This window comes from Lithobates pipiens, unplaced genomic scaffold (assembly GCF_037356315.1).
Source record: "Lithobates pipiens isolate NorthernLeopardFrog02 unplaced genomic scaffold, aLitPip1_a1.2 Scaffold_16, whole genome shotgun sequence".
NCBI lineage: Eukaryota > Metazoa > Chordata > Amphibia > Anura > Ranidae > Lithobates > Lithobates pipiens.
This window is the reverse complement of record NW_027507748.1, coordinates 112,178,622-112,199,208: the sequence shown is the minus strand read 5'-3', so window position 1 is coordinate 112,199,208 and position 20,587 is coordinate 112,178,622. Positions and strand designations below refer to the sequence as shown.

General features: G+C 41.1%; 1 protein-coding gene across 1 annotated transcript in view; it reads left to right on the top strand.

Moving 5' to 3' along the window:
• Positions 1-1,554: 1,554 nt before the first annotated feature.
• Positions 1,555-20,587, top strand: part of ITGAE (integrin subunit alpha E) — a 162,415-nt gene continuing 143,382 nt past the window's right edge. Inside the window, exons 1-2 of the mRNA XM_077480274.1 lie at positions 1,555-1,755; positions 17,854-17,971. Of these exons, the coding sequence (XP_077336400.1) occupies positions 1,668-1,755; positions 17,854-17,971 (206 nt within the window). The 5' untranslated portion in view covers positions 1,555-1,667. The remainder of the gene's footprint in view (positions 1,756-17,853; positions 17,972-20,587) is intronic.

Genomic DNA, 20,587 nt, shown 5'->3' with positions numbered 1-20,587 from the left:
CACCTTCTATGTTCCAGACCTCAAAAGGGTCCTTCTTCGGAGGTATATTTAAGTCAGTAGGGGGTCACATTCTAATAAAGTGAGGGTGTACAATTAATAGTATATCAAAACAACATTTTCTTTGCAGTAATTACATTTCAATATACGATTGCTCCAGAAAAATTGGGAAGACATGTAAGAAACATACTTACAAAGTTGCACACTTTGTATGTAAGTATCTTACATACCTTCCCAATTTTCCTGGAGCAACCATATATTGAAATGTAATTACTGCAAAGAAAATGTTGTTTTGATATACTATTAATTGTACACCCTTACTTTTTGTTGGTGATGCACGTAGGCAGCTAACCATTTTTTGTTAGGAAATGTCTTTTTTTTTATATTCCAGCAATTATTATTATTTTGTTTATTTATTTATTTTTGTTATGTGTTCTTAGGTACACTTCCTGAATACTGGTGCCTGGTACTTGTTGGCCCTTTTATTCCACTTTGTTTCTCCCTTCTATGGGTCCTTGGGGTTGAGCTTGTAATGCCTCTTTTTAGCCTCCTGGGGAGGATCAGTGGGCGGCTCTCCTGTCAGAGGGGGGGGGGGTATCCGCTGATAATCAGCACATTGATTGTCAGCTCAGCCCCAAGCAGAGGAGCCCACCAAAGTGCCAGTCAGTGCCCATCAAAGTGCCAATCAGTGCCCATCAGCAATGCATGTCAGTGCCCTTCACAGATGTCAATCAGTGCCCATCAGCAACGCCTGTCAGTGCCCTTCACAGATGCCAATCAGTGCCCATCAGTAATGACTGTCAGTACCTCATCATCAGTGCTGCCCACCAGTGCCATCTATTATTGCCCATCAGTGTTGCCTGTCAGTGCCCATCAGTGCTTCCTGTCAGTGCTCATCAGTGCCACCTATTAGTGCCCATCAGTGCCGCCTATCAGTGCCCATCAGTGACACCTATCATTGCCCATCAGTGCTGCATATCAGTGCTGCCTATCGGTGCCCATTAGTGCTGCATATCAGTGCCGCCTATCAGTGCCCATCAATTCTACATATTAGTGCATCCTTATCAGTGCCCATCAGTGTCGCCTCATTAGTGTCCATCAGAGTAGCCTCATTAGTGCCCGTCGGTGAAAAAAAATTTGTTTTAAAAAATGTTAGACTTTTTTAGTTTGTTTAGCAAAAAATAAAAACCCCAGGGATGATCAAATACTACCAAAAGAAAGCTCTATACCGCGCAATTGTCATTCAAAGTGTGACAGTGCTGAAAGCTGAAAATTGTCCTCGGCAGGAAGGGGGGGGGGGGGAGTGCCCAGTATTGAAGTGGTTAAGTTGCAATATGGAAATCTGTGACAAAATATAAAATTTTCGTAGCAGCATAGGTAACATAATCTTTAGGAAATACGAATTTAAGCTTTTAGGTAATAAAATCACTGCATCTTGTAGTATTAATAAGATAATTTTAACCATTTATTTTTAAATCAGCCTTTTTCCTTATCAGAAAACCCAGTTCCTCTAATCTAGTAGTGAAAAAGTGGTTACTGGGAGAACACAGAAGAATACAGCAGACATAGACACGCCACAAGCCTCAGAAGGCTGCCTTGCAAAGTAGTTTCCCCCCCCCCCCCCGACTCTTCTTCTCGGAAGAGAGTCTCTGAATACTACACACAGTACAATGATGGATCTACAATGGAACTATTGGTCTGGGCCCACTGGAACCATCTGGACTGGATCACAAACAGGATGCTTCATTTTTTTACTGCGTAAGATATTTTATAATATATCAGTCTTTATATAACAAATGCAATAATTAGAGCAAAACTTAGAATGTAACTTTGAAATGGTAATTTTTTTTTTCAGTTTGTTTGTAAAGATTATTGTCACATACTTTGTGTTACTCAAAGCGTTTTTAATTTGCTGCTTTGTATGAGTTTTGCTGATATTTGTGCCAAAATGCTATTAAGAGCTGTAGCTAATGATCGATAGGTGTTCAAAGTTGCTCATAATAGCAAACAAAATTTGAATAGCAGCCAAATATACACCCTGTGATACACATGCAAAACAGGTTATAAATACTTATATACAAAATGCATTACTTTGTTGTCTTGGATCGCATTTTAATGGGAAAGAACATAACATCTGCAATTTACAGTGACAGCTATTTTAATGCAATTAGTAATACATTTCAAGATTCATGAGCTTAATAACTACTATAAAGTCTTGCACTACATATTTAAAATATTAGCAAAAGTACAGTACTGGAACTGTAAACCCGCATACAACTTTTACAATGATAAATTGTAGCTTGTATTGCCATGTACTATGTTCAGATTATAAAAATAGTAATTTTACCTTGAAAAGAATAAACACCCAGTTAAGAGTAAATTATAGGAAGTTTGATCACTGATATGTTTCTAAGGGTGTACATTCTCTTATTCTAAGATCAGCTTCACTGCCTAATAAGTCATTTACCCAAAATAAATATATAGAAGTTTTCAGACTTCACTGGATGAATGCTAGTTCCAGGTCAGAGACCTTTCACGTAGTAAAGCTAAGCTCTGCACTGCAGGTCCATAGTTTCATCCCACTTATTTCATGCCTAACAAGCTCACTTTAAATCCATTGTAATCATTCATCTGAAAGTTTTTTTTTTTTTTTTGGCGTCGGCTTTGTATCCGTTAACTATAATATTTTTCACATAGGTGTACAATTTATTATCATGAATGTAACAGAACAGTTGCCTAGAGCAGCAATCTATTATTTCACTATAATGACTGCTCTAAACGAATTAACACAGTGGGGTTGATTTACCAAAGGCAAATAGACTGTGTACTTTGCAAGTGCAGTCCACAGCTTATTAAATGAGGAAAAGCTCTGCTGACTTCCATCATCCAATCATGTGCAAGCAAAGATGCTGTTTTTTTAAATTTTCTTGCATGTGATTGGGTGTTCTTTATAAAGTAAAGCTTTACCTCATTTATTAAGCTCTGGAGCAACTGCAATTCCAAAGTGCATTTAGTAAAATCAACCCCCTAGTTCACTGTTTGCTATGGATAACTGCACATCACTCATTCATCTCATAAAATAATGACACACAAATTAAATTGTTTTCATGTAATATCAGCTGTGCTATGCCTACACTGTAGAAAGCCATAGTGATAATTCCAGGAGTTGTACCCATAGCGTGATCTAGATATTATTTTATCATTGTACAATGAGAATTGTCTTTTCATATGGAATCATCACACTTCATTGGACCATGATACAATGAATATTATGTTCAGGCTCAGCTTACTCCCACATTACTGTACTAATGGCATATACAGTTGCCCAATCTCACAAAACAGGACAGAGTTCAAAGCTCGGTTGAAAACGTCATTGTGTTCGTTCTGTCTCACATGGCTTTCTCAAAGTAATACATTGATACATACCATGTTGTGAAACCCAGAAAAATAACTGAGTCAAAGTGGTAGTAGTAAATCTTGTAAAAAAAAAAAAACCCTGCAAGGCAATGTTATAATGGACTGATATGCATCGCATACTAGCAAATTATGAGAGAATTAGCTTAAGCCCTTCCAGTGGCATGCTGTCATCGCTGACAGGTCTCCCATCTTCACCCGGTCTTCCTTCCGATGTCGCCAGCTGCAACTCCGTGAAACATATCTCCAAAACAATGCACATTTAGGAGATATACATTTTACCTACAGGTTAGCTTTATTGTAAGCTTACCTGTAGATAAAAATTTCATAAACAAATTTACTACCACTGCAAGCATAACAAGATGATAATGAGTATGTGATGAGTATGAGATGATATGGGACGTTCCACGGCGCTCAAATTTGCTGCGAACGCCCCATATGTTCAGTTAGTTTGCGAGCAAACGAAATCGCAATGTTTAAGTCGAATGAACATTCGACTCAAACATTGAAACCATCTCTAATACAAATATAGGAACGATTACATATTGTGTACCCCAAAAAGTAGGCCTCATTATCACCACAATTCCTTATATGAGATCAGAAGAAGCATTCCATCATCCCAAAAAAGTGGGGCTTCTCAACTTAAAGTAAGACTTTTTTTTTAATTTGAATAGAGTGGAGAGGGATTAGAACACCTGTCAGTTTTATTACTGTCTGTGTCCCCGTTAACCACTACAGCCCCAGAGGGTTTTATCCCTTTCCTGACCAGAGCACTTTTTACAATTTGGCACTGCGCTGCTTTAACCCTCCTGGCGGTATTCCCGAGTCTGGTTCGGGGTGGAGATTTTATACCAAATGCGGTAACCCCGAGCCAGACTCGGGACCGCACCACTGAATGCAGGGAGAGTTTACTTACCTTCTCCCCTGGATCCAGCGATGTCCCCCCACTGTACGAGCGAGCCGTCCTCCGTTCGATCTATCACAGAGCCGATCTCTGTTCCCTGCGAGCGTTGCGACGCACAGGGACGGAGAATGGCATCAAATTCAAAAAGTGAAACACACACATTACATACAGTATAAAGTAATCTTACAGATTACATTGCTGTATGTAATCATTTCACATCCCCTTTGTCCCTAGTGGTCTGTCCAGTACCCTGCATGCAGTTTTATAATATAAAAACTCTTCTTTATGCCTGGAAACTGGAGATTGTCCATAGCAACCAAAACTGTCCCTTTACATCAAAAATGGTTTTAGACCAGCTAGAAAACAGCGATAATAAATTAGAATCATTGGCAGAATTGAGCGATAGCAATTTGTGGGGAGATCCTTCGTCAAATACTGAAAAGTAATGACAGTGACAATTCTGCAAAGTTTTTGATTTGATTACATTATTGAATATTTTTTATTATTCTTATATTATTATTTGGTATAATTATTTATAGTTATTTATTATATTTTAATTTATGATTTCATTTTTCAAATTTTATCATACCCGGGATGTCTGCTAGACTCTGGTTTGGACAGAATTAAGTGAGTTATTCCTAAGAATTACAGGACTACAATATAAAACGCCAAATTTTCATGCAAAATAATTGTTCCACTTTCAGCACCTAAAATCTGAAATAATCTTACCGCCAGGGAGGTTAACTGGTAATTGCATGGTCATGCAATGCTATACCGAAATGAACTTTGTGTCCTTTTCTTCCCACAAATAGAGTTATCTTTTGGTGGTATTTGATTACCTCCGCAGTTTATATATTTTGCGATATAAATGAAAAAAGACTGAAAATTTTGAATACATTTTTTTTGCTAATTTTAGTTATAAAAAAAATACAATAAACTCAATTTTAGTCATACATTTAGGCCAAAATGTATTCAGCCACATGTCTCGGGTAAAAAAAAAATTGCATAAGCATATATTTATTGGTTTACACAAAAGTTATAGAATCTACAAACTAGGGTTCATTTTCTGGAATTTATTCAGCTTTTAGTTTATGACTACCTATCGCATTTCTTGAGGTACTAAAATAGCAGGGCAGTACAACCTCCCCCCCAAATGACCCCATTTTGGAAAGTAGACACCCCAAGGAAATTGCTGAGAGGCATGCTGAGCACATTGAATATTTTATTTTTTTGTCATAAGCGATTGAAAAATGACAAAAAAAAATTACACAAAGTTGTCACTGAAATTATATATTGCTCAAACATGTCATGGGCATATATGAAATGACACCCCATAAGACATTCTGCTGCTAAGTCCTGAGTACAGGGATACCACAGACCTTGAAAGCCAATCATTGTCTTCCGGCTTTTTTAAGGGTGTACATTTTTGATTTCACTCCTCACTGCCTATCACAGTTTCCGAGGCCATGAAATGCCCAGACAGCACAACCCCCCCCCCCCCCCCATGACCCCATTTTGGAAAGTAGACACCCCAAGCTATTTGCTGAGAGGCATATTGAGTATTTTGCAGATCTCGTTTTATGTCACAAAGTTTTGAAATTTGAAGAAAGAAAAAAAAATGCCCCTTCTTTCTTCATTTTCAAAAACAAATGAGAGCTGCAAAATACTCACCATGCCTCTTATCAAATACATTGGGGTGTCTACTTTCCAAAATGGGGTCATGGGGGGGGGGTTGTGCTATTTTGACATTTCAGGGCCTCCCTACCTGTGATAGATAGTGAGGAGTAAAATAATGCTTTAAAATTGCGCACAACTGTGCAGAGACAACAAACTACATACATTTTTAAAAGCCCTTAAAAGCCTTTACAGGTTACCACTTTAGATTTACGGAGGAGGTCTACTGCTAAAATTACTGCCCTCGATCTGACATTTGTAGTAATACCTCACATGCATGGTGCAATTGCTGTTTACATATAACACAAGACCGACACTTGCGTTCGCCATTGCGCGCAAGCATGGGAGGTGGTTTTTTTTTGTTATTTATTTTGCTTTTTTTTTGCTTTTTTACACTGTTCCTTTCTTTTTTTTTACCATTTTTATGGTTATCACAGGGAATGTAAATATCCCCTATGACAGCAATAGGTAGTGTTTAGATTTCTCCTCTGCCCTCAAAGCATCTGACCACACCAAGATCAGTGTGGTAAGATGCTTTCCCAATGGCGCTGTTTATATCCGGCTCATGAAATGCTCGTAGCTTCTGCTTTCTTAGGCCATAGAGATGATTGGAGCCATTCTGGTCTTCGATCAGCTCTATAGTCAGCTGGCAGAACCACCGGCGGCATTCTCAGGTTCCCCGGTGGGACAGGAGAACCCGAGAAACCATGGAAGATGGCGGGAGGGGGAGGACGTTCCTTACCACTGCTTGTAAAAGCAGTCTAGCAGCGAATTAGCCACTAGGATTGCTTTTACATGAAAGCTGACCGCTGGCTGAAAAGAACAATACCAAGAAGATACCTAAATCCGCAGGCATCATTCTGGTATAACCACTCAAGGTCCAGCAACATACCAGTACATTGCTGGTCCTTGTTGGGCATATATTGTAATGTTCTTTTTTTCATGCAGCCTGTGGGTTGAATGAAAAAAGAGATTGATCCGTGAGTATGCCCACCATTAGAATACCGTCCTGCATCCACCCACTTTAAATGATGGGCATACACCGTTTTCTTTTTAACTGTGGTGGCAAAATCACCTCCTACAGCTCTGGAGTTGCTAATTTATGTATCGTGAGAACAAACGCTGTTGCTGTCAAGACAAATAAATCAGTGCTGCAGCTGAATGGCGTACCTGAAAATAAAATAATGGTTAACAATAATACACAGTAAACAGTATTTACATATCTGAAAAGCAAACATGATAAAACATATTAACAATAAAACAGTGCAGTTAAAAAATACAGTAAAACAGAGCATAACAATAGAAAGAGAACAATAGATAGAGAGTAGAGAAAGAATAAAATGAAACTATTTTTGGCTTTTTTTATTTTATATATTTTTTGTTTTTTTCAACTTTTTTTTTTTTACACATTTATTTGTATCTGTAATGGATCAGGTCCAGGTTTGGGTCTCTAAAAATGCGATGGCATCTTTGGAGACCCTGTAAAAGTGTGTCCCAGTCTGTGCAATGCTGTACCCTACTCCACTAGTGTGTGGTAGCATTCAAAACATTCACCGATGCAGAAACCAGATTGGTCAGGACAGGAGGGACAACAATAGCGGTTGTCATGCCTCAATTAACTCTTGTTACAGACACGACATCTTTTTTGGGGTGATTGATTGGTAGGGGTACCAGGGAGGACATACGGAAAATGCCTCCCATGCAGCTGGCTCACTACATTTACATTGGGAAGTTGGGCCACAGCACTGTCTGGAAACAGAAGGTCTGTGATGACCTCTTCCTGGAATTTAATTAGGATCCAGTTCGTCCTGAAGCTTTGTACAGCACATAAGCATTCAACAGAGCCAATTGGAATAAGTATACAGACACTTTTTTGTACCAGTGTCTGGCCTTACGGGCAATTAAGTACGGTGCCATCAACTGGTTGTTGACGTCAACCCTCCCATATTAAGGCTGTATTCGTGGACACAGAGAAGTTTCTCCACAACACTAGTCGCCATTTGAATTTGGACCGTCGTGTCTGCGTGAAGGGAGGACAGAATGAAAACATTCTTATTATCCCTCCACTTAACAGCGACCAAATTATTACATCTCAAGCAGGCTCTCTCCCCAGCCTAAGACAGGAATCTACAAGCCGCTGGGGTAAGCCCCTGCAATCAGATCTTGTGGTGCCACATGCGCCAATTCCACGATCAAACAAGTGACTAAAAAGTGGCACGCTTGCGTAATAATTTTCCACATATAAGTGGTACCCCTTTCCGAATAAGGGCGACACCAAGTTCCACACAATCTTACCAGCTCTCCCTATGTAGTCTGGCCAGTTTTCTGACTCTACGTAACTATGTCTTCCCTCGTTAACCATAAAACTATTTGTATAGCCTGTTGCCCGGTCACAGAGCTTATACATCTTGACCCCATCTGGCACACTTGCTGGGAAGATACTGCTTGAATGACAAGAGGCAAGAGAACTTATTCAGGAACTCATCAACTCAGACAACTTGATTGGGAGTAAACAAGGCTGCAAACTGTTGGTTGAAGTGGTTTACAAGGGCCAGAATTTTGTAGAGGAGATTGTATTCAGAGTCACCCCGAGGACGACAGAGTTAATTTTCAATGAAATGCAAGATGTGCTCGTATCGTGTCCTGGTCATGCAAACAGAGAACACGGGCATATGATGAATTGGGTCAAGGGAACAATATGACCACCACTCACTTTTTTAGTTATGCCCATAACGAGGGATAGGCCCAGTAAGGTCTTAAATTCGGAGACCGTAATAGATCTCCAATCTCTGGCAAGAGTCAACTGGGAATTAGAAATGACCAGCATACAAATTGCTTTGGTCCACAATAGATCTATAGAGATATTTCCATGAAAAACAGCAAATAAAAACCAAGTGAGGTAAAATCAAGTGTTTCCACATGATTCTGGGTTGGCCAGTGAATGGGGGAAGTACAAGTGCTGCAAAAGTGGTGGGCTCTCAATTCGGATTGGCAAATGCAGCAGGAAGGGCACTATGGACTTGACAGGCCTGTCTTTGTCTTCTGAGTGGCTGCGGGACACTAGTTGTGCTAGCCACCTCACTAGCTTGAACTGCACTTATAGGACTCGCCACATCACCAAGTGTTACTGCAGTGCTGTATGTACGACCAGGATGTACTAGGCCACTAGTGCTTGCCAGTTCACCAGAAGGATGAGCGGCACTAGTACTGGCTCTCTGTTCCATACGAGAGCCCTGCAGTTCTTGCACCTCAACAACAGCAGAAGAACGGCGTCGGGTACACCTGACCTTGGCAGAGACCACTAATCCGTCATCAGAGCTATCTTTCAGGGTGTCGCTGCTGTTTACAGGATCATATTCTGAGCCTGAATCTGACAGATGGGTGACTTCCTCTTCACTCTCATCTGTCATGCTCAGAAACTTGTAGGCCTCTTCACTAGTGTACCTTCGATTGGACATTTTGGCCTCTAAATTTACTGGTACAACTAGTAAGACTCAAAGGAAAAAAGAGCACCTGACTGTCAGTGACTGCTTCAAATGCTACCAAAGAAACTGTTAGCGTTTTCAGAGATCAGGCCTGACTCTGTAAATGCTGCTGTTATTTGTTTAGTGTTTTGTAAGTGACAGTGATCGATTGATACTGCACTTAGGTGGGCTTGGCTGGGCAGAGGGGCTAAATGCAGGTGCTAGCAGGTATCTGGGCTGATCTCGCTAACACTGCATTTTTGGGAACCCTAAACTACTAGGGACGCTAGTATAGATCTGATAAGATCAAAGATATCACTCCGTTCAGACGCTATACTACTAAGGGAGGTGTATAGTGCAATTGTGGGTATTAGTGTTACTGGCACTAATCTGACGCTGCCTGGAGTGACGCAGACCCTAACTGACGCTAAAACCTAACTGATGTCACTCGCCGGGTGATCAGGTTAAACTTTTTATTAGGTAATATATGGCAGGTACTCTGACGCTATAAAAAATAACTAACCAGCTTCACCCGTAACTAATAAGGTGATCACTGGTGACGGGGGGTGATCAAGGGGTTAAACCTTTATTAGGGGGGGTTAGGGAGGTACCCTAATGCTACCTGGGCCTACCAATAACTGTCCTAACACTGATTAGTGTCACAAATGATACCAGTACAGTGATCAGTGAAAAATCTGACAACTGCACTGTGTGACACAGGGGTAAAGGGGTTAACCGGGGGGCGATCGGGGGTTGACAAGTCCACCTAAGTGTACTGGAGTTAGTGTAGTGTTGGTGCAACTTACTGTGAGAAGTTCTCTCTCCTCTCTCTGGAACGAAAAGTGTTCCACGAGGGGAGATGACATCACTTACCCTGCCTGTGTTCACACTTACAGGCAGGGGAAGGATTTCATTTGCCAGAACCAATCAGCAGATTCACCCATAAATCATTGGCCTGGATGTGAAAAGATTGATTGGTTCTGAAACAAATACGATAGTCGTGGGCATGCCCCCTGGCAGTCAGAGCGCGCCCTGTACAGGTATGGGATTTCTCACAGCAGTGCCGGAGTAAATGTACGCGACACAGTCGGCAAGTGGTTAAGGAGATTCAGCCTCTCTATTTGTCATGTTTAAAAATGGGGGGTTGTCCCCAGAAAAGTAATAGAAGGGAAATCTTCCAACGGGGACACTAGTTCTGGTGACTTGGGGGTCCCCAAGGAATTTCCTTAATTTACAGGGGTTTCTTCTTGCATCCTGTTTGGCTACAGGTCAGGAAGTGAAGGAAAATCCCTGCAATGGGACACACATTACAAAAAAAATTCTATAGGGGTTATAACTGTCCCTTGCTCTATCCAAAATGAAAAAAAAAAAATGTTGCCTATAGTTCTACTTCTAATCAAATTTTATCAGACTATTCAGCTTAACTTAATTCCTGCATGCTGCCAAGGAGTGGTGCCAGAAGCTACAGAATGTGATCTTATCCATATACACAGCCCCTCATGGGTTAATCTTACGGGCCAACCTTTTTTCAATCCTATTCCAAAGCATACCATGCAGGTCTGGTTTGCATTTAAATACTATGAGTGTTTGCAGTCCCTAGGTAAACTCCTGATAGCTTTCACTTACAATCCTACCTTCCTGCCTGCCTATTAAATTTGAGCCAACTTCAGGGCCCCCGACTCTGAGAGGTGCTTAAAGCGGGACTGCACTGTGGAAAAAAATATTAAAAGCCAGCAGCTACAAATACTGCAGCTGCTGCATTTTAATAAATGGACACTCACCTGTCCCGGGGTCCAGCGATGCCGGCAGCCGAGGCCGATCGATCGATCGGCTCTCGGATGCTGCCGCCACCATTCTAGGTGAGGGAATCAGGAAGTGAAGCGAAGCGGCTTCACTTCCCGTTTCCCTACTGCGCATGCGCGAGTCGCGCAGCGCAATAGGAATTTTTCCGCGCTGTCTCTGGGACTCGTGTGTGTCCCAGCAGACAGCACGCAGGGACAAAAAGAGGCATAGACTCCCGTGGGAGTCTATGCCCGGAAGTGGGTGTAAATACCTGTCTTTGACAGGTATCTGCAGACAGGTATCTGCACCCCCCTCCCCCCTGAAAGGTGCCAATTGTGACACCGGAGGGGGGGAGGGTTCCGATCAGCGGAAGTTCCACTTAAGGGTGGAACCCCGCTTTAAGTTGATTTTCAGCTAAAAGACATAAGTTGATCGCAGCTAACAGAGTTAAACCTTGCAAAAGGATCAGAAACTTCCTGGCATTGAAATGTTCTGATTCAGGGCGTACCTATTGGGGTCGCAATTTCAACCCAGCCCAATGCTCCAGAGGACACATGCAGGTTACCTGCACACTTGGATGGGAGGGGCGGTGGCATATAGAGGAACCGATGCCCCCCATTTTCCTCCTGCAGCCACTGAAAATCTGCTTCTCCTACTCTCCTTCCCACAGCCATTCAGACGCTGCAGGAGGAAAATGGAGGGGATCAGCTTTTCTATATGCTGCCCTGCCACCCCTGTGTGTTCTCCTGGCTCTCCCTCACCCCCCCCCCCCCCCGTAGCTGGTATCTTGGATTCACTTTTATGTGCATGATCAAGACATTTACAAAACTAGGATTCTGGTATCACTTCCCCGCTTCTAGGTCTAATATCCATGGGCGCAGTTTTCAGGAATATGCGATGCACAGTGTGAAAGAATTGATTTTCAAACAAAAAGAGGTGGCAAACTGGTGGGCGATGCGTGGGCCACATGACAAGGCCTGGCGGGCCGAATTTGGCCCGCGGGCCTTGTGTTTGCCACCTATGTTCTAAAGGTCCAATTCCATGTGACTTATTTACTGTGATGATCCCTTATTAACTGATGAGCCCTGTGGTTCACCAGTTCTGTATGGAAGTGTTTCGTATATTGACCAGTTGCAGCCCGTGAATACGGGGCGCAGGGGCGCCTCCCCCCTAATCCCTGCACCCGGTCCCTAATCTCCATGCAGGGTCCTGGGCACTTGGATTCCAACTGTGTTTTTTCTTATTTAAAGCACATGATTAGAGCCTGAGGCTCTAATTGGCCTAAAAAAGGGTGGGCTCGGGGTGCAGAGCGAACTAATATTCGCTATTGTCTACCTGATTCTCCTCCTGGCCAATCAAGAAGCGGGTCCTGTCCTGAGACCGGTCTTAGGACTCCCTTAGTTTACCATCACCCCCCCCCCCCCCCTAAATATTTAGCACAAGCTGCCACTTATATTGACCAAATTATTTGGGACCAGGTCCCCTCCCCCCTGCGCCAAATACGAGCTCTTGAATATGAAGTCGTCTGACCTTCTAAAGGTTCAATTCAAACTATTGGGAAGTACAGTAAATATTGTGAAAATCTGTGCTCAGTGATGTGAGATCAAACCTTGAATAAATATAATGATGGGGAGACTGCATTCACTTATACCTAAATACAAGGTAGTAAATCTGATGATAAATCTGTGTTGTGCTTTCCCTTGAAATTATCAGCATAAGACAAAAACTTGTGATCTCAAATACACATCACCTGAATAATACAAAAACAATAAAATAAATATATGTAGCCAGGTGTTGGCTAAGCATGAAGAAGGAGAGAAACACCGACTGCGGCTGCTTTCTGTAGCTGATGGCCTGTGGTGCTGGACTGGTCATGCCCCGGGGACCCCCTTTCACACGGGACAGATCAGTAATGATCCGCCCCGTGATGATCCGCTTGCTCAGCGGGGATCGCGCCGTTGTTCCCGCTGAGCCGGTGGATAACAGGGTGGTCCCGGCACACTATGCCGGGACCGCCCTGTCAGCTCTCTGCTCTGCTCTATGGGGGATCGGATGAGCATGGACCGTCTGTCCGTGTTCATCCAATCCGCTCTGCAGACGGATAGAAAAATAGGATTTTCCTCCATCTGCAGAATCGGACAATTGTGGAGGCAGACGATATCAGGTGTCTGCGGCTGTTCATCCGCAGACACCCGCTATCCCATAGGAATGCATGTATGTCCGTATTTCATCCGCAAACGGATGGATGAAATACGGACATAATGTCTGCATGTGTGAAAGGGGCCTAATGGCTGACTGCCTACTATTTTTTTTTAATCGCTTTGTAAACAAAATTTTCTTTTGGCCCTTAAGTTTCTTTTTGTCCAACATAGTTCATTTATACTTGTTGCACTTGTGTACCAGTACCATATGACTGTATTCTATTGGAAACTTAAAAAACTATCGCATCACAAATACCCCAGGAATGCTTATTTATTTCAGGCTGAGTTCAACATTCAAAGATTTCTCGTGCAATATATACAGTATATCGAATATGGGTGCTTGATGAAGCAGTAGAAATTTGTTTAGCTTGTAAGAACCAGTTAGTATACTGCTCAATTTAAAATACAGCAAGTACATTATACAGCAAGTGCAGTGCTCCCCAACCAGTTGCTAAGGAACCACATGGGGCTTTCAGTTTCCTGATGGTTCTTGCAGCAACCTCTTGTGGTAGGTGCCTGTCGCTCTAAACTGCACTTCACAAGATGTCTTTTATTGTCAAATGAATAAAATGTTTAAAGTAGCTGCCGCTAAAATCTTATATCGGCTTTAATATGTTTGTCATTTCAAAAGAAATGTTTAAGTATTTCAAAATCTGAACTTTCTATAAAATAACACCTGGTGTCTCTGTCATTAAAGTGGAATGCCAGCTTACCCCTAACTAGCCTTAAAAAGGTTCCCTCCCCCATACTAACATCTATGCTAACTAACCCGTGTAAGAAAGATGAATATACTTTCAGGCCATTCCAGTCCGGTAACATCATCCAGTACTCCATGCCAGCTACCCCGATTGCAGGGGAGAGGATGGTACACCGACAGCACATGGCCAATTGAAGCCTATGGATGACATCACTGCTCCAGGCTTTGCTGGCCATTGTTGGAGCGCTCTTTCCTCTCCACTGCAGCTGGCTCTGGCTGACACAAAAAAGATCCCATGACCAGAGTGAAGTGGCCTAAAAATAGGTACCGTAAGTATATATATCTTTCTTACACAGGTTAGCTAGGTTAGTTAGCATCTGAACACAGAAAAGCTGGAGGCTGATAGACTGGAGAGCTGGGGCTGAAATACTGAAGATTCTTGGTTGGAGGAGAGTTGTTGGTAAATTTGGAGAGATTCAAAACCAGTGGATAAGACCCTGGTGTGGAAAGGGCTTTGGGACCTATTCTATGTAGGTCAATTGGAGAGGTGAACGCATAGTGTTATTGGTGGAGACTATCAAGGGGTGTTGCTATTTAAGCACACATAGTTGATCACGGGAGAAGAATGCAATTAAGAACTTTATTAAATACAGACAATATATGCTGAAAGTTTCTAAAATATATTGTGCACCAGACATTTGAACCTATTCCCTTAGGGGTTTTCCTCACTATTTATAAGTGCACTGGTCATCTAAGCACATACTCTACAGAGGGTATTCACCATCCTTGGAAATTGCAGTTTTATCAATTTGTGTTTTATTCACGTTTTCATTTCACAGTGTGGTATATTGGGATTTATTTTTTTAATTATTGTCTATTGTCTATTATTGTCTATTGCACTATACTATATTTTATGTGTTTATTATGAATGGTATCAGGAACAAGTAGTAGCAACACTTTGTCCTGTCTCCTAATTGTACGTATGTGTTATCATTCTGTCACAAACTCTTCCAGTGGAAACTATAAGTGAATGTGCCAGCACACATTACACTGGCATGGTCCACTGTTGTCTCCATCAGGAAACCCATCATGAGAATTGTCAAACCATCTCTGGAGTGAGTGCATGTATGTAGACAGAAAATGGCATCAACGAGGCTGCAAGAGTTCAGAAGTACTGAGCTGCAAGAAGAAACAAAAATGGCAATAAGTGCTTTCACTTAAAAGATAGATTTTTTTTTTGGAGCATATTACATGTTACACCCATATTTAGCGTGTAACATGCTCCATCTCTTCCCCAAATTTTTTTTGCCAATTTGCACTGTAATAGTTAATGACAATTAAAGTGATTGTAAACCTACAGTTTTAATTTTGTTTAAATAACAAACGCGTTACCTGCAATTGTGCAATAGTTTTGCACGGAGCGACCCCAATCCTCCTCTTATGGAGTCCCCTGCCAGCGCTCCTGGCTCAAACCCCCTACTGAATGCCCCTACAGCAAGCTGCTTGACATGCAGAACATGCCCCCCCCCCGCTTTCTTACAGGCTGTGATTGACAGCAGCATGAACCAATGGCTCCTGCTGCTATCTCTGAGCCTATTAGGAGAGAAAGAGCAGAGAGAGACACTGGTCTCATGCAAAGCACTGGATCAAGATCAGGCTCAGGTGATAAGGGGGGGGGGGCTGGGGGGGGAGGAAGCAGAACACTTAATGTTTTACCTTAATGTAGAGAATGCATTAGGATAAAAAAAAACTTCTAGTTTTACAACCACTTTAATGTAGTGTGTGCATTGGACTGCAGCTGCTGTCCATTGCACATTGTAACAGAAATACTGTCAGCGCTGAATGTCTGCCGCTAAAACTTACAGTTCTGACTGGAGTACATAGATCAAAGCAGGTCACTCACTCTGCAGCTCATCCATTTTTCAAAAATGTCTTGCATTGTTTTTAATGGAGGAGGAGAGGTTTTGACATTTATCTACACCTCCTCCAATCACAGAATGCCTTGCATTAGTTGAAAAAAAAGATAAGATATGTTTGGAATGGATGAACTGCAGAGCAAATTACCTGATTTGATTTGTGCATTTTAGCCAAAACTAACTCTCAGGGCCGGACAAACCTGTTATTATAGTTACTGTAATTACAATTTTATGGGTTTCTACATTCAGTCTTGTACTTGGTGATGTCAAAGCTGCCATTGCTAACCTCTTCTCCTAAAATTGTGAGTAACTGATATAGAACATTGATATAGATGAGGAAATCTGATTCTGGTTTACAAAATATGCAGCAATTTGTTCAGCTGTTAACAACCATGGAAGTAAAATTTTCAGAAAGAGCCTAGGAATGATATTCCAAATATTTCCTGCAGTACAAGTTTCCTTCCTGACAAAGCCACATGGGAGGGTGGCGTAACACGTTGCGGCGGAGCCAAGCAGCATTAGTGTCGGAATCCATTGTGAGCTACTGCTCCTTTATGTCTATGCTTCATAGCCTTTTATGCTCGTTTTTTACATAATCAATGTGAGTACATTACTGGAAGCTGGGTTGGTGTACTTATCTATGTTAACAAACATACTACACTATTGGTGGCTATTACCTCTTTCTTGAGAGCTATGTTGAGTTTCCCCTTCTTAGGAAGTTACATTGTTAAGGAGGACTCATATGGAGGATCATTACCTGGTGTGCGAGATTGTATCAAGGCTATTCTTGTATATGCAAGATTGACCTATAATTTATGGGTCTAATAACAAGTTGAGCGTGCTCTTCACTAGGTGGCGGACCACTGCATAATGTGTGGTGGAGCATTGAGTGGATTCAACGAATACTTCTTGAAGATGCACTATTAGAACACTTTTGTTTGGACTTTTTGGATCTTTTCTTTCACCCTTGGGACAGTTTACTATTGATACTATTATAATCTTCACAGATTCATCTAAGTCAACCTTTTTCAACCAGGGTGCCTTAAGGTTTCTTCAGAGGTGCCTTAGAAAAATGTGTAAAAATTGCCCAAAAATGTATACAAGTCAGCGGGTGGATCAAACATGTCTTTTAGTTACACAAAGGCACAAGTTTTTATTGTACAATATTTCAACCTTTCAGCCACCGGCATCCTAACAACCAGTGATGTCATAAGTGTTGAAAAGAAGGGTTTTGATTGCCTGCACGGCATCTTTGTTTGACCCTCCCCTGCCCTCTCCGTCAACACTTGGGTTACATAAGCTGATTGATGAAGAGAAACTGAGGGAGAGGAAAAACACTGGAATACTAGTCAATACTAGTGTGCAAAAGTGTATTTGCTTTGGAAGAATAAATCACCTCTAACATTGGGTGTCCTATATGTGTCGATGCTGCTGCATTATGTAAAACTATTAGAAACGTTTTTTACATTTTATAATAGGGTTCCTTGAGACTGTCCACAATTTTAAAGGGTGCCTTGACAGAAAAAAGGCTGAAAAACACTAATTAAAGTTATAATAATTTCGGGCATTTTTTATTCACATTATGATATGGCAATTATTATCATGGAATGAGGATTGACTGTTTAATTTTTATATTATTTAGGTAGCGCAAGCCTTTAGGCAGCACAACTACATATTGTTTTTGTATTTACAAGTTTCCTTTAAATGTTCCTAAGATAGGGACATTTGAGCAAATGGAAACAAGCCATATGAATTCATGTGCATAGAGATCTTCTTGAACTATCTCTTCTTATAAATTTTGCAGTTCTGGTCCCTTCTGGATGTTTCAATATTGACACAGGAAAGACTTGGAGTTTTAATGCGAGACAAAAGTCCCTCTTTGGACAAAGTGTGATGCAGTACAAGGAAAATTCAGAGAAAGGGTAAGTGCTATTGATATATAATTCTTGACAATTCTTGATATTTACACTGTTCGAAAGCCATTAAAATATTTGTTGCTATCCTAGTCAGCTGCAAAAATTAAACGAAAAGCAGAACTAAACTGTATCTGAGCACCACAAACTGAAAATACCATATAATTCATTTTTAATATTCAAAGCAAACGCCCCTATCCATCCATCCATGTGTCTATGTTTTATTTTATTGCGAAATCACTTTAAAAAAACCTTACTAGCATTTCAAGTTGCAGCCATCTTCGTAAGCGGAGATGATCTATATAGCATTTACTTCCTGGAATCCATCTGCCTTTAGCTCCAGCATGCAGGCAGAAGGGTGTGCTTAGATGAGAAAGCCCCTCCTCCAGTTGAAAGAAAAAAAAAGCCCATTCAAGATTTGTTGAATGTACATCATCATTGTGGCCTAGGCCAGAAATCAGGAATCAACTGAAGAAAAAATAAATAAATTTAAAACAAATAAATATAATATACCTTCCTACCTATTAACTTGCGTTAGCAGCATTAGATTAAGGATAAGGATAAGGATTAGAAATAGTTCAAGCATAACTAAAGGCAAAACTTTTTCCTTGGTTTTAGATTGAGTGGATATAGATTAGAACACCTGTCAATTTATTGCTGTCTGTGCCCCGATTAGAAAGATGCATCTTTTATATTTGTCCTGTTTACCATTATCATTAAAAATGAAAGTAAAATAAAACCTCAAATTGGGCTGTCTCAAGAAAAGTAATAGAGGGGAAAACTTGTTCTGGTAGCCCGGGGGTCCCCAAGGGATTCCCTTTTTTGCACGGATTTCCCTTCACTTCCTGTTTTGTCTATGGGACAGGAAGTGACGGTGGCAAAAAAAATTAACCAACAGTACCTTCCTTACGCTATCCATAATGAAAAAAATAAGTTTTGCGCGTAGTTCTACTTTAACCATCTCAATACAGTGCATTTTCACCCCCTTCCTGCCCAAGCAATTTTTCAGCTTTCATTGCTGTCACATTTTGAATGACAATTGCGTGGTCATGCAACACTGTACCCAGATGAAATTGTTATAATTTTTTCCTTTCCTCTGGTGGTATTTGATCACCTCTGCGGTTTTTATTTTTTGCGCTATAAACAAAAGAAAAGTGACAAGTTTGGAAAAAACGCAATCTTTTTTTACTTTTTGCTATAATAAATATCCAATTTTTTTTTTAAACATTTTTTTTCCTCAGATTAGGCCGATATGTATTCTTCTACATATTTTTGGTAAAAAAATCACAATAAGCATATATTGATTGGTTTGCGCAAAAGTTATAGCATATAAAAAATAGAGGATAGATTTATAGCATTTTTATTATAATTTTTTTTTTACTAGTAATGGTGGCGATCTGCGATTTTTATCATGACTGTGATATTGCGGCGGACATATTGGACACTTTTAACACATTTTTTGGACCATTCACATTTATACAGCGATCAGTGCTATAAAAATGCATTGGTTACTGTATAAATGTGACTGGCAGGGAAGGGGTTAACACTAGGGGTTGATTGAGGGGTTAATTATGTTCCTAGGGAGTAATTCTAACTATAGGGGAAGGGGATTCACAAGGGGAGGAGACCGATCGGTGTTCCTCTGTACAAGGAACACACCATCGATCTCCTCTACTCTGACAGGACTGTGGATCTGTGTGTTTACACACACAGATCGACGGTCCTGCTGTGTTACTGGGCACTTGCGGGTGCCCGGTGGACATCGCGGCTGCCGGGCACGTGCATCGAGTCCCCAGTGACACGGTGGGCTTGCACTATTGCAAGCCCGCCCCCTAGTGGACCGAGAAGGCAAAGGCGTCATATGATGCCCTCCCAGAACGAGAGGCGCGCCACCTGGCCGTCATATGACAGCGGGTGGGCGGCAAGCATTTAATGTTGATTAAAAATTACAACAAAGCAATTGAAATTATGCTCAGATAATCCTAAACAATATAAAGAGTTTTAATGTTTCATAGATTAATACCTTAGAAAGATGGCTGCTTTAGAGGTATAAAGCCTAAAAGAGGTATGTGCTGTATAATTAGTGTGGATAGGCAAAGGGTATTGGTCTACACCTACGTGCAAATAAAAATAGAAAAGATATGTTATGAACATTTGGATTTATGAAACTAAAAGGGAATTGAAATACAGAAATACAGAAATATGATATATCCCAGTAGAGTAGTTGATGCCTGGGGTTAGTAAGAATCACAGAATGCACCTTTGACTTTGGTTAGGCCCCAGAGAAATATCAGCTTATACCAGGTTGGCTGTCTTGCAGATGTATCTTGTGAGATTGACGTCATCAGCTTCCTCTCCTAATTTCTCTAGCCCTCCCACTTTGCATCCCCTGATCACTAAGGTCCAATTTTTTTGTGTGTCTGGAAGTAGATGGCTACTGAAAGGAATGTTTATTCCAAACAAATTTGTATTACTACAGTTTCTCTTTAAAGCTAAATTCCTTGTATAAAAATATTCCTCAATAGCCTCAATAGCCAGGGAGATTATTAATTCACTTTGTGTGCAACAAACACCTAAAGAGGTGATCATCTAAAAGCCCCCCACCATCGGCCAAAAGGTGCTCCT